Source organism: Monodelphis domestica, chromosome 2 (genome assembly GCF_027887165.1).
Source record: "Monodelphis domestica isolate mMonDom1 chromosome 2, mMonDom1.pri, whole genome shotgun sequence".
Classification (NCBI taxonomy): domain Eukaryota; kingdom Metazoa; phylum Chordata; class Mammalia; order Didelphimorphia; family Didelphidae; genus Monodelphis; species Monodelphis domestica.
In genome coordinates, this window is record NC_077228.1 from 194,091,710 (window position 1) to 194,106,025 (window position 14,316).

General features: G+C 37.7%; 1 protein-coding gene and 1 long non-coding RNA gene across 14 annotated transcripts in view; one reads left to right on the forward strand and one right to left on the reverse strand.

The window, feature by feature from the left end:
- ATP6V0A1 (ATPase H+ transporting V0 subunit a1) overlaps positions 1-7,853 on the reverse strand; it is an 89,149-nt gene extending 81,296 nt beyond the window's left edge. For 4 of the 12 annotated variants that reach the window (XM_056816733.1, XM_003340310.3, XM_007482177.3 and 1 more), the window contains exons 1-2: positions 7,633-7,850; positions 5,231-5,392 (exon numbers count right to left, since the gene is read on the reverse strand). In XM_056816733.1, the coding sequence (XP_056672711.1) occupies positions 5,231-5,347 (117 nt within the window). In that variant the 5' untranslated portion in view covers positions 5,348-5,392; positions 7,633-7,850. Of the gene's footprint in view, positions 1-5,230; positions 5,393-6,952; positions 7,138-7,632 lie in introns of those variants that run through there. The other 8 variants (XM_056816734.1, XM_001363576.3, XM_001363489.3 and 5 more) reach the window with 5 other exon arrangements.
- LOC103100386 (uncharacterized) overlaps positions 7,841-14,316 on the forward strand; it is a 67,178-nt gene continuing 60,702 nt past the window's right edge. For both annotated transcript variants that reach the window (XR_008916361.1, XR_462050.3), the window contains exon 1: positions 7,841-8,376. This is a non-coding gene — a long non-coding RNA (uncharacterized LOC103100386). The remainder of the gene's footprint in view (positions 8,377-14,316) is intronic.

The following is a 14,316-nucleotide window of genomic DNA, read 5'->3' on the forward strand; positions in this document are numbered from 1 at the left end:
GGTAAAATTGAGACACTAATGCTTTGCTGGTGGAGTTGTGAACTGATCCAACTCTTTTTGATCCAACAATTTGAAACTATGTACAAAGGGCTATAAACCAATGTATACCTTTTCATCCAGTAATACTAGGTCTGTATCCCAAAGAGATTTTTAAAAGGGGGGAAGGACAAAAATATTTATAGCTACTCTTTTTGTGTTAGAAAAGAATTGGAAATTGAAAGGATGTCCATCAACTGGGAAATGGCTCAACAAATTGTGGAATATGATGGTGATGAAATACTATTGTGCTGCAAGGAAAAAGAACAGGATGACTTTAGAAAGAGCTGGAAAGACCCACATGAACTGATACAAAGTGAAACAAGCAGAATCAAGAAAACATTGTACAGGGGGCAGCTGGGTAGCTCAGTGGATTGAGAGCCAGGCCTAGAGACGGGAGATCCTAGGTTAAAATCTGGCTTCAGACACTTCCCAGCTGTATGATCCTGGGCAAGTCACTTGACCCCCATTGCCTAGCCCTTACCACTCTGCCTTGGAGCCAATACACAGTATTGGCTCTAATACGGAAGGTAAAGGTTTTAAAAAAAGAAAAAGAAAACATTGTACAGAGTAATGGCAATATGGTGGAATGATTAACTGTGACAAACTGAGCTACTATGAGGAATACAATGATTCAGGACAATTCTCAGGGACTTATAACAAAAGAATTTACCTCCAGAGAAAGAACTATTGGAGTCAGAATCCAGATCAAAGCATGGTAATGTTTCACCTGTTTACTTGGGTTTATGTTTTTGGGGTTTGGGTTTCATATTATTATTCACTTACAAAAATGAACAATATGGAAATATGTTTTGCATGATAATACATGTATAACCCAGAGTGAATTGCTTGCCAGCACCAGAACAGGGGAGAAAGGGAGGCAATTTGGATCAGAAAACTTACATGGAAATTTATTATTACATGTAATTGGCAAAAAACTTTTTTTAGATTTAATTTTAAAAATGAACAATATGGAAATATGTTCTGTATGTTAATACACATATAACCCAGATCAAATTGCTTGCCAGCTCTGGGAGGGGGAAAAGAAGAAGGGAGATAAGTGTGATCATGTCACATTGGAAAACTTATGTGGAAATTTGTTATTACATGTAATTGGTAAAAAAAATTTTTTTAATTTAAAAAAAGTTCTTAGGAAGGAAGGAAGGAAGATTCCATAGGACCAGGGATGATGATGACAGGTACAGAAATCCCAGAGAAGGGAGAACTGAAAATGGCTCAGCAGTTTTGAACCTGGATAACTGGGAAAATGGTAGTATTGTTAGCATCTCTTACAGAAGTAAGAATTATGAACTTGTTTGAGAAGGGAATGAGTTCAGTTTTAGATAGGCTGAGTTTGAGTGAATTAAGTTAGCAGTCAGACATCCAAATAAAAATGTCCATCAGACAAAAATGTAAAAATGGAATTTGGGAGTCAACTATAGATAGAAGATAGCTGAAGTCCCAAGAGTCAATAAAACCACAAGGGAATGTGTAGGAAAATGATAGAACCTGGGGAAAGTTTCCATTCAGATTGGGAAAGGAGAAATAATAGCCAGAGAATGGGAAAGAAAGCTTCCTATTGTGAAAACCAAATAGAATTTTCAAATGCTACTCATAAGTTAAGAAAGATTTTATTAAATACTGTTGGCAGGTCAAGAAGAATGAGGAGTGGGAAAAAGTTACTGGATTATTTATTTATTAGTCATTTGGCTTAGGTAGAGTATGGAAGACTGCTCATAGCTTAAAGTCTGCCATGATCAACTTTATCTCACTTTGATTACTCTTGTATGTTAATGTAGAATAGATTGTAAACTTTTGGAGGCAGATTTTTTGCTCTTGAGAACTGCCATCTAATTTCTCTTATATCCTTCCCTGATACCTACTATAGTGCTCCTAACATAGAAGGTGCTCAATAATATTTATTTACATATGACCTCTCTGGCTAGCTGCTTCAGATCCAAAATTGAAATGAAAAAGTCTTGTATGAATGAAGAAAAAAAATTGTGGCTTAATATCCTGTTAAGAGTCAGTGTCAGGTAGAGAAATAGTTAAATTTTACTTTAAATGAAGCTAATATCAACCCTATATGGATCAGCTAAATTCATTCTGTTTCACAACCATAAACTGCAACCTTAATACTGGGCAATTTTCTTGAAAAAAAAAAAACTACAAATGTTCATGGGGAAACCTATCAAGCATGTGGATAGATATTTATAGGTAGTAGTAGCATCTTTTTTTTTACTTTTCAGCCCCTTTTCAACTTTGTAGGCATAGTGCAAAAAAATCATTGACTTAGAGTTTAGGTAGATAATGAAGAAAAAGGTTTGAATATGACAAAAGAACTGAGCATTACACTAAAACAAAGGAAAAGTGCTTTTCTAAGTACCTAAAGGGTCACAGAATCTTCTAGTTAGAAGGGACCTGAGAGATCATTTGGTTTAAACTCCCATTACAATCAAGATTTTTCTTTACATTATCATTGACATGTTGAAGACTTATAGAGTTGAGGATCTCACTGTTTTGTGAGGTCTAGTCTGCTACCTCCTTGATTTTAAATTTCAAGCTGACCTCTAATGCATTGGTTTACAGATAACTTGAAGCTATCAGTATTGTTCCTGATTCTCTTTCCTGCCATTATTTTCTTATAATTACTGGCATTTCATATTCTTCCTCCTCTGTCACAATTGTTCAACACAGCATACACTTTTACAGTTTTATCCAAATATTTTTTCTCCCATTCTCTCAAACTTCAATTTACCAGGGGAAGCTAGACAGTTCAGTGGATTAAGAGTCAGGCCTAAAGATGGGAGGTCCTGAATTAAAATCTGACCTCGGACACTTCCTAGTTGTGTGACCCTGGGCAAGTCAATTAACCACTCCTGCCTAGTCCTTACCACTTTTCCTCCTTGAAACCAATACACGATATTGATTCTAAGATAGAAGGTAAGGGTTTTTAAAACAGACAAATAAAAAACCTTCAGTTTAAAACCCTCTTGGTAAAGTCAACAAATCTGCCAAATAATACTCCTTGTTCTCTAGCCAAGAAGCCATATTTTAGAATTCTAAATCATAATCTAGAATATCAAATTTTATTCCTTGATGCTATCCATGTAGACTATCAGTCACTTTCCATGTGATAGTTTTTCTTCCAAAAAAACCCCCAATTCCATTCAATTGGAAGAAATTAAAAAACTCTCATCACACTGGCTCCCATTTCCTACCCAAACTTTAGGTGTTGATATTGTCTAGGTTTCTAGTTATATTATTTCCATCTGAACCACCTAAAGTAGTTTGTGAGATGGCCAAGTTTTGGAAAGCTGTCCAACATGTTTTAGATATAAGAAATATCAAGCACTGCCTATTTTCCATGTTATTTATATGTGGCTTTTACTGAGGGCAGACCCTGTCAATAAGAAACCTACATTATCTTGATTTACTGGGACTGGTAACAGAATTCTTTGGAACTGCTAGTGCCTGTGTGACTCTTTAATTACTAGCACCTGTGACTTTTTCATTAGTTCACTGCTGTACTGATACTGTTTACACTCTCCCTCATGGATATTTGCTCCTCTCTGAGATTTCATGACATGAATCACTCCTGATTTTCCTATCTAACCACTCCTTGTCAATCACTTGCTTGATTATCATCCAAATCATGTCCGCTAACTGTAGATATATCTTTAACCTCTGTCTTGGGCCTTCTTCTTTATATTTTCTCATGTGGTCCATTACCCCATCCATGGTTTAATTATTATCCCTAAGCAGATCACTCCAACATCTACATATCCAGCTTCTCTTCTGAGATCCAACCCCATATTACCAACTGCCTAGAGGACATTTCAAATGGGATATTACACAGAGACATCAAACTCAACAAGTCAGAAACAGAACTCATATCTTCATCCTCTTCGTACCATTCTGGTCTGTCACAACCACCCCTACCTCCCAATAGCTCTGGTTGATAACTATAGCATTATCGTTGATTCCTCATTTTCCTTTATTACACATGTCCCATTGACAAGTCTTGCCATTTTTTACCTCTGCAATATCTTTTGCATCTGACCACTCACATGGTTGATACCCTATTTCAGGGTCACATTACCTCCCAAGTGGACTACTGCAAAAGCCTCCTAATCTCTCAAGCCATTTTCCTCCTTAATCCATCCTCTAGACATACAGATACAAAAGTTATTTTTTTAAAGTGTGGATCTGACCATGTTATTTTCTTGCTCAAATTCCAGGCATTTCCTATTGCCTCTAGGATCAAATGTAAATTCTTCTGTTTGACTTTTTTTTTTAACCCCTTACTTCCATCTTAGAATCAATATTGTAAATAGGTTTTAAGAGAGAAGAGCAGTAAGGGCTGGGCAATGGGAGTTAGGTAATTTGCCCAAGGTCACACAGCTAGGAAGTATCTGAAGCTACATTTGAACCCAGGACTTCCCATCTCTAGGCCTGGCTCTCAAACCATTGAGTCACCTAGCTGCCCTGCTCTGTTTAACTTAAAAAGCCTTTTACAACCTAAAACCAATCTACTTTTCCAGCCTCATTATAGGATTATTATAAGTATTATATAATTAATAATTATTATAAGGATTCTCCTTCCTACACTCCAGGGTGGTTTCAGCCTAGGTCTTTCTCTGTTCTTTACCTATAGTACTCCATCACCCATCTCTGCAACTTGTCCTGGCTGTCCTCCTTACCTAAAATGAAGTCCCTTTTCACCTAGGCCTCACAGAATTCATTTCCTTCAAGATGAAGTTTGAATATTACGTTCTTCATAAAGCCTTTCCTGATCCCAACTAGTGTTCTTCTTCGCTATCTTTGATTAATTTAGGATGCATATAGTTATTATGTATACACACATATACACATAAATATATACGTGCAAACTATATGCATATACATATATTCTTCCCGCAAAAGAAGGTAAGTTCCTTGAGAGTAGTGATTTTTTTCATTTTTTGTCTTCAAAACCTCAACACTTAGCACACTGGCACATAAGCATTTAATAGAACAATTTACTGAGTGCTAGAAAGACCCTACATAGGTACTACACAACAATAATAAGCCATCTTACCATCATCTTCAAAATTACATGTTTGGATTAAATAATCCCTTATTTCTAACTCTAAGATCTGATTCACTGAATAAAGGTTTTCAATAAACAGACAGTAAACCCAGAGGTACTTACATCCCGAAACTGAACTTTCCCAAGTTCTCCTAATTCACTGACACAACAATAAGCAGCTTCAGATTGTAGGAAAAGCTGTGCCAGCGTCATCTCTTCACTGCGGAAAAGCTCCCCCATGTTGGCAGGGAAGTTTCAGCAATTAAGTAACTGGGTTTTGTTGATCTGAAACAGAAAAATAGAGCATGGCTCTGGAAATTATGATGGCAAGGAATGCAAACTAGCCCAGCACAACTACTATTGTTTAGTCCTATTTGCTCCTCTTCAAAGATGACAAGTATGTTATAACATCTGTTTTTACATCCTGTTTGGAAAGTCAGAAAAGAAGGAACAGAGACAGTTATGGAAACCTGCACTGTGTGAAAGACACTTCCTTTGTTGCCAATATAGGATCAAATGGCAAAGTCTTGTGACTAACATAAGAAAACATTGGAGGGACACATCTAGCTTAAGGATACTAGTTGAGAGCTATTGAATACTACCTCTACAAATTCTTCTTTTAAGTACTCTGATATAAATATTACACACTCAGTCATACAGTGTCACAGTTATCCACATCTCATTTCAACTAGATTGTAACCAAAACAGTTAGACATCTTCATTCCAAAAGGAATTGGTAGTTTTTTTCTTATACTTTGCTAATAATGCCTATCTAGATTAAAAGAGATCCTTGTGCTTTCAAAAACAATGGTTTTGTTAAAGTAGAGGTTAAAGGTCCTATTTCCTAAAACCTTAAGAAAAAAAGAAAATTGTCATCTACACTCTCAGAAGCACATGAGAGAGAAAGAGAAAGAGAGAGAGAGAGAAAGAGAGAGAGAGAGAGAGAGAGAGAGACAGAGAGAGAGAGAGAGAGAGAGAGAGAGAGGTCTTGTGCTTAAACAACTTAACTAAAAAACAACAACAAAAAACCTGCAATCTTTCATGTCAAGGAGAATCTTGTCCAAGAGCCACACCTAAATAGGAGCAGACCAGTTAATAAAAATGATTCAAGTTCTCCACACCTTCCAATGAAGCAGTCTAAAGTTATTTTTTATTTCATTTTGCAGACTGAAATATATTCTGCCATCTGTCAAAAGATCACAGTTCAACAAAGGTTTCATTTTTATGCAGGCTTCCATTGAGAGGTATTAAAGACAATTGGAGCTATCAGTGGTCCTGAAATGTCTATTTTTAAAATCCCCTACTATAGGGGATTTTAAACCATAGCCACAGTGGTTGGATACTTCAGCCTAATGTTATATTTTAAAATCTCATGATTACGTCCTCATTTTATATTATTAGTACAACTGAAGGGACATATACTCTCTTAGAGAAGCCATGAGAACATCCTTAAAGAGCTTTTCACAAAAAAAATTTACAGGTATTTTGAGTGAAGGAACCTTTTTGTCATTTTGATGTTGGAGACAGCCTGAAATATCGACATACAGAATTTCTGCAAGAGTTCTCAACAAAGTTCTTCATATGTGTCACTCTACCACCTATTTCTGTGACTTCATTCTGACTTTCCCATTTAAGCACCTTCATGACCTCAATGTCCAATGCCTCGCTCCTCAGAATTTCAACACCTAAACTCTCTATGGAGAGCTGGTTATTGGTCATTTTGTTTCCTCTCCTTGACTACTCCCTTCCCTATACACTCTAAAGGGTCTTGGGTTCTGCAACTTCTAAACACACACAGAGGTAAAAAATATCTTCCTCACCAACTCAGAGAGGGGTTGGGCTTACCCGAGGAATTGGAGTCCCTGAGCCTCCCTCCCTCCAGTTTTGACAAGTACTGGCTACCGCAGATCGATCCTTTCCCAATTCAGTCAGTCAACCAGACTCGAAGAAGAGTCTTGAGTGGGGGGATGGAAGGGATGAGAACGAAGGGAGGTGCCAAAGGGGTGTCTCCCTCACAATCCAAGATGCACCTGTCAAGAAGAGCATCATTTCTCTGTATCCCTCTCTCTGGTGATTTGGGGATTTGCAGGAAGAGAAGGGGGGGTGCATATAGTATGGAAATTAATTTGTTTGCCTTGTTACTTTCCCTATGAAGCCATCTCGGTTTCCTTAGGCTGAAGGAGGTGGGGGAGGGAGAGAAAGGGTCTAAGGTTTGAAAGGACAAAGAAGAGAAAGTGAAATGAAGGGGGGAGGAGTGGCAGGATGAGGGTGGTCTTTCCAGTCGGAGCTCAGGAGTTTTAAGTACACCAACCTTATCCCTCGGCCTCTCCAAATCCCTTCCGATTTCCCGTTAGCCCTTGACCTTGGAAGCCTGCAGGGGATTAGTGGGGGTCGTGAGCCTACACTTCCTAGACCCCTCCCCCACCTTTCCCGGGCCTGTCAGCCCCATTTCTCTAGCTGCAGGGGCAGCGGAGGCGGAGACAACAAGGGCCCCCTCAGAAGCCACCATTCCTCTTCTATTTTACCTGCGGCCAGCGCTCTCCTCTTCCTCCGCGGCTGCTTCCAGAACGTCACCGCAGCAGTGGTCGCCGCAGCTACCGCCGCCGCCACCGTCGCCACAACTACCGCAGAAAAAGCTAGCAGCTACGGCAGCTCGGGGTAAGTAGTCCGGCCTCCCTCCCCCGTGCGTGCGAGGGCGTGCGTGCGTCACCAAAACGGCCTCTGCCCATCTCCTCTCGCCTCAGCGGTGATATTACGTAACCGCTGGCCAATCAGACGCGGCTAGGCTGAGGCTGCCGCAGTGCGGTGTCACGTGCCCGTGCTTTGCCGCAGTCCTAAAGGACTTGAAGCCATTTTGTTCCATCAATTAAGGAGGTGGGAGGGGTGATCTTCCCTGAAGGGCAAGGTCAAATTGGGCTTTGAAGGGGCTAGTTAAATGTGTCACCTGACAGCCCCCCCTCACCTCATTTTGTCTGCTCAGTCTTGAGGCTCCCGGACAGTCCAAAGCCCCAAGGGTCAAGTGGCCAACTGTCAAACTCCATGACCTGTCCATAGGCCCTAAGCCAACCTCGTGGGTAGAGGCATCACCCTATCCGAAGTGCTGGAGGAGGTCACCGGTCTCACCTAAAGCATGTGAGACCTAGTGACTCCCAACTAGGAGGGACCTTTGAAACCATCCAGCTCAGACAAAGGACCAGGAAGCCTAGAGAGGGTCACGGGACTAGAACTCAGGTCTTCATCTCTTAAGAAAAAACCAACTACAGAGGCAGGTAGGTAACACAGTGAATAAAGCTCCAGGCCTGAAGTCAGGAGGGCCTGATTTCAAATATTACCTGAGATACCTGCTAGCTGTGTGACCCTGGGCAAGTCACTTACTCCAATTGTCTAGCCTTTAATGTTCTTATGTCTTAGAATTGATACTTAGTGATAAGATAAAGGTTTAAAAAGAAAAAAAAATCCATGACATGCTTACTCCAAGTACCAGAAAAATCACCTCTTCTTTCATCTATATCTTGGATAGTTACTTAAGAGTAAAATCTTTACTTCAGTCATAGATGACTAAAAAAAAAACCCACATAATTATAAGCCACACACAGTTTTAGTCATTTTTCACTTTTGAGGTGGCTGTTTATAGAACCATTTCACCAATGATATTGGAGAACTTTTAAAGGTAGCTTGTCAAAACCATAGCCACATGTGGAAAAGCTAGCCAAACTGGTTTCTTTGATCTCAGTAGGTGGCTGAAAGCTGATGACATTTAGGTGTAGGAAGGGAGATTTTTTTTCCCCCAAGGAAAAGCAGTATGCAATTGAGGAATTGGGTGCTTTAAATCTCCAGTTACCCCCACAAAATAACCTTGCTTTAGCTGTCCTGAATTAAAATACTTTTAACACCATGTCATGTGCTTCTCAGCTTCCTCAAAAACCTTCAATGACTTATTTTTTACCTCTAGGATAAAATAAAAGATCTCCAGCCTGGCATTATCTGGATTCCTTCCACCCCCACCCAACTTAATAGTTTTATTTCATAATTTCCATCTTTGTGTGCTCTTTATTCCAGTTAAACTGGCCTGCTGGCTTTTCCCCACATGGGACATTCTATCCTGTACCTTTAAGGTACAAATGGTACCTCCTGATAGAATCTCTAGTTTTCTAAAGTTAGATATCACTTACTCTGTAGCCTTAATCTTGAGCCTATCAGTTATTAGCAGTTTCTCCCTTGGAATCACTTAGTATATAGTTTATATTTGTTAAATTGTGTATGTTTAAGTCTACCCAATTAAATGTAGGCTCATAAGAGGAAGGAACTATTTCTGACTGTTTTTTCTAGTGCCTTGAATATAGTAGGCATCTAATATATGTCTAAATCCTAGATATGGTTACTCACTGTATCCTTGTAGGTGGCAAATGATACATTCTCATTCTTTGCAGTTTTTGTCCATGAAAGATTCCATAAATCTTAGAGGATCAATCCAATATCCTAGGTAGAAGCCTTCTACTGCTTTTATTATTTCATATATGCCAATGCAACATTTGACCTGGCCATCAATGATCCCTTGTTCTTTTTATATGACCATGCATCCTTGATAATTCAATAAACATATATCACCTAAGTTACAGGCATCCTATTAGGTGCTAGAATCATAAAGACAAACACAAAACCATCCTTGCCTTCAAGGAACTTAGATAATAATTGGTGTGAAACAACATTTACACTGAAAAATAACATATAAAGTTGCTGAATTTGTTAGGGGAGTGGGAGAAGTTCATTGCCTGAATGTTGCAAAAGGTGGTATAGTAAAAAGAACTTTGCACAAAGAGTAATAGCTAGTAGCAGATTGAACAGTAACAAATAGGAGAATCAGGAAAAACCTCAGGAGGTTGCATTTAAATGATTCTTTAAAAGGGAGAGGGAAAAAAAAGGGGGGTGAGAACATCTAGCCATGAGGAGGGATTAGCCTGTGCACAGAAGTACATAGTTGGGAAATGTTATGTTGTATACTGGGAACAGTAAATAGATCAGGTTGGCTCTAAAAAATGTGTCAAATTCAAATAGAAGGGGATCCCTTTTGGTTGCATATTGACTTAGAAAACTACAAATTAATATATCCATGTTGTAATTTTATTTATTTTGTTACATTTTAATCTGGTTCCTGCACTTGGGAACTTAAAAGTGCTTTGTTTTCCAAACAGAGAAGTTATATTTGATTCTCGAAGCCACAGAGAGCCATTGAAACATTTGAGCATCGGAGTGACATAGTTTGAACCTGTGCTTTTAGAATAATGAAAGGAGTGAGTGGAGGATGAAATAGAGACATAAGAGATGAGTCAGCATTACCAAGTAGGACACATGTTTTTGTTTTTTTTTTAATCTTGTTTCTAGTACGCAAATAGCAGTTACTTAACAATAAGATTATAGTTTCATAACTGGAAGGGACTATAGAAGCCAGTCCCCCTTTTTACAGATAAACTAAGACTCAGAAAATTTAAATGATTTGTCAGTGTCGTGTAGCCTCTAGTATCTTCGATGAAATTTGAAACTATCTTTTTAAAGCCCAAGCTCCATACCCCATTATTCACTTCAATTGTCTACTTGTTCAGTAATTGATTTCTATCCTCATACTTGATCAATGGAAGCAGCTTTTCTTTGCTGCTAACATTTTCTTGAACATAGCTCCTTCCCCATGTCTTATATCTCTGTCTCCCTTCTCCCTCCCCACATTTAGAGCTTTAAATGTCTTAGAAAACTCTTTATTGCAAAATAAATGTTATTTCCTTCCTTTTTTGTATGTGTAAAACAACTCTGCCTCAGCTAATTTACCACAAAGTTTTAGATTTAGTCTGACCATTACGAAACAGCAATAAAAATAAGCACTGGCTCACTTTCCAAGAACTTAATACACATCAGAACCAACCTAACTCATGAGTCAGGCATAAATTTAATTAAAATTGACCAAAAAAGTTGTCATACTAAATTCCAGCTCCCCCTCTTTTTAAAGTTTCTATGGGACTCAGTGTTGGATTCAAGATAAACTAATATTCTCTTTTAAACAGATATGATTGAGCAAGTGGGGAATAACTAGGAAACAAGAGAATTAGAATATTGATGGGGTAATACAAGCTTAACAAGTGGCAAATTTTATTTAATGAAAATGTCTAACATTTCTATAGTGCTTTGAAACTATTTCCATGTTCCTCTGACCCATCCCTTTCATCATTTCTTATAGCACAATAATATTCTATTCCATTCATATATAAAAATTTGCTTGTTCTTTCCCCTTTTGATGAGCACTCCTTTAATCCTAGTTCTTTGTTATCAAATGTTTTACTATAAATGTTCTTGTATCTGAACCATTTGGAGAATATGCCAAGTAATGTTATTATTGATTGAAAGGATTTAATGACACTTTTTTGCATACTTTTTAGGTGTAATTATAAATGACTAGACAAATTCACTGTCCCACTAATAGAACATTAATCCTCCCATTTCCCCTCCATTAATTGTCATTTCTCTTTTTGGGTAATCTATCAGTCTAATAGATATGAGATAGAAACTCAGAGTTTTTTAGTTGGCAATTCTCCTATTTCAGTAATTTGTGATTTGGACTTTTTTTTTTTAACATAGCTGCTGATAGTTTGGATTTCTTCCTTGGAGAATTGTCTGTTCATATTTTTTGTCCATTTAGCTATTGAGAATGGCTCTTGTTATATATTTGGAGCACTTTTCTGTAGTGATAATAATAATATTAGTGAGCATTTATAAGGTAACTGCTATGTTCCAGGCACTGTGCTAAATGCTTTATAAATATTATTTCATTTTAACCTCACAATGACCCTGGAAAGTAGGTGCTATCATTATCCTTCTTTTAACAGATGAAGAAATTGATGCAAAGAGAAGTGCTTCCCCAAGGTCAAATAGCTAGTAAATAATTGAGGCCTTATTTGAACTCAGGTCTTCCTGATCTTAGGCCCCTGACATTATCTACTGTGACACTTAAATCCCCTCAGATATTATTTACTATGTCACCAAACTCTTAGATTCACATCCCTCTTTACCATAAGTGGCTGAGAGTTCAGGAAGCCTTTGTAGCTGACTTAGTTTCCTCCAGGCATGCCTTGGTGTGCTACTTTGTTTTCCACTTCCACCCTTGTGTAATCAATCTTTCATGCAGTCCTAAATTGTTTAGGTCTGAAAAATTACTTTACCCCATCTCTTTGTGAGTTATGCTTTTCTAGAATTCCTTTTGAGGCATTATATCAGTTGTTTAGAAGGTAATTTGGTAGAGATCAGATGGGTCAATTGAATCTTCTCTGTCATCTTGGTTTCTACCCCTTCTTGGGATTTTTTTCAAACTTTTAGTTTTGCTCTAATGATTCTTATTGTCTCCTGGAGCCATTGATTTCTGTTTGGTTCATTTCTAATTTTCAGGAGTTCCTTTACTTAAGTAAATTTTTTCATCTTCTGTTCTAAGATGTTTATTCTCCTTTCCATTTTTTATACTAGAGCTCTTATTTCACTTACAATTTTATTTTCTATCTTTTATTTAATTTCTTTCAGATACTCCTGGGGTTCTTGCAGCCAAGGCCATTTTTTTCAAGGCTCTGGTTTTGGTTGTGAATTAACTAATTTCTAGACTTGTGTCTTCAGTATCACTGAATCCATAATATTTCTTCATTGCTTTTTGTGTCTTCTTCTGTTTACTCATTTCCAGCCCCAATTCCTGGTTTGGGACTTGGCTTTAGGGCTAGGCTTTGCATTCTTCCTGTGTTCTTGGATGGAGTAGTTTGGCCCTCTTTGTTTTTTATCGATTTCCTGAGTTCCTTTTATTGGGTTTTATCTGTGAGGAGCTCTGGTAGATTTCAGACTCCCTTGATCATTTAGGTTACAATCTTCAGGACCTTCTTGAGTATCTCAGGTCAAGTTTTATGAATTTCCAGTATCCCCAGGGCATCCCAACCTGAGTGTTACTTATTCCTGGTCTGAAGTCTGAGTAGTTAGAGTTTTTTAGGTTTCCAGCCATTCTAGACCTTCCTCATCTGAGCATTCCAGTCTTCTTTCTCTTGGGTACCAGAGTGCTATGTTTTAAGTACCCTTTGAACATCTTTGAGCATTGCTGGTAGATTTATGGCTTGTATACCTTTGCTTGGGCTAGATTTTTTGGCAGAGACCCCTTTCCATGCCCATAGACTTCTGGATTTCGTGGACTAGGTGAGGGTACTAAGATTTCATGTAACCATCTTAATCAGAAGTTTATTGACTGATCTTTTTCATTTGTTGTCCTTCTTCCAGTTTCCCCTTAAAATGCTTAACTGGATCTTTTGCCAAGCTTTCTATAAACGTCATGCCATTGTTTTTTTTTTAATTAATGCATTGCTTTTCAATGTTTCATGAGTCAGTAGGACACATAATTTTCCACTATCCTTTTCTATAAGATTTTGCAAATGAATGTAAAACCATCTGTTGCTGGATGCTGTATCTCTTTGCCTGGCAAGGAAATAAAGTTTTCCTGGCAAAGTTGGTTTCTAATCTCTTTTTTTCCTTTGTGGTGTTTGATTACTGTTGGTTAAATTTCCTTAGGAAATAGTAACAATTTATGTCTCTTCTTTTATCCATTTTTCATTTTTTTGGTATGAAATTTGAGTAAATAGGTCAGCTGGCCCTAATTGTACATTAAGACTTTTTTTTTAATTGATGACTGTACATTACCAATTTGGCAGTTACTCCCACATTAGTAACTAATTTATTTCCTGACTATTAAAATATAATCAATTTCATTTTGGGGACTGCTACTGTATGCCTCTAGCACCTCAAAGCTTTTTCCATGAAGAATTTGGGTAAAGTTTCTATATTAGTAAAGCTTCTGATCTCTGTTATTTCTTGCCCCAAGCCATGTTTTCCAACACACTTTTGTGTGTGTGTGTCTGTCCTATCTTAAGCCCATTTTTTTTGCATGAAAGTCATCAAATATTAGTGTTGATTTAATATGTTTCAGTTCGATTCTTTTCTTTTTTCCAAACATATTCATCATGAACATTGCAATATGAGATGATCAAGTTTCCCATGAAATGTTTGTTGTTGCCTTCAGGTTCCTCTAGCTCCTCTTCTTTATTGTTAATACTTTGGAGTTTTTATGTTTTTATTTATATTTTCTGTTTATTACATCACCATAATTATCCCAAGTATCAGTTTATATCCACCTACCATAGAGG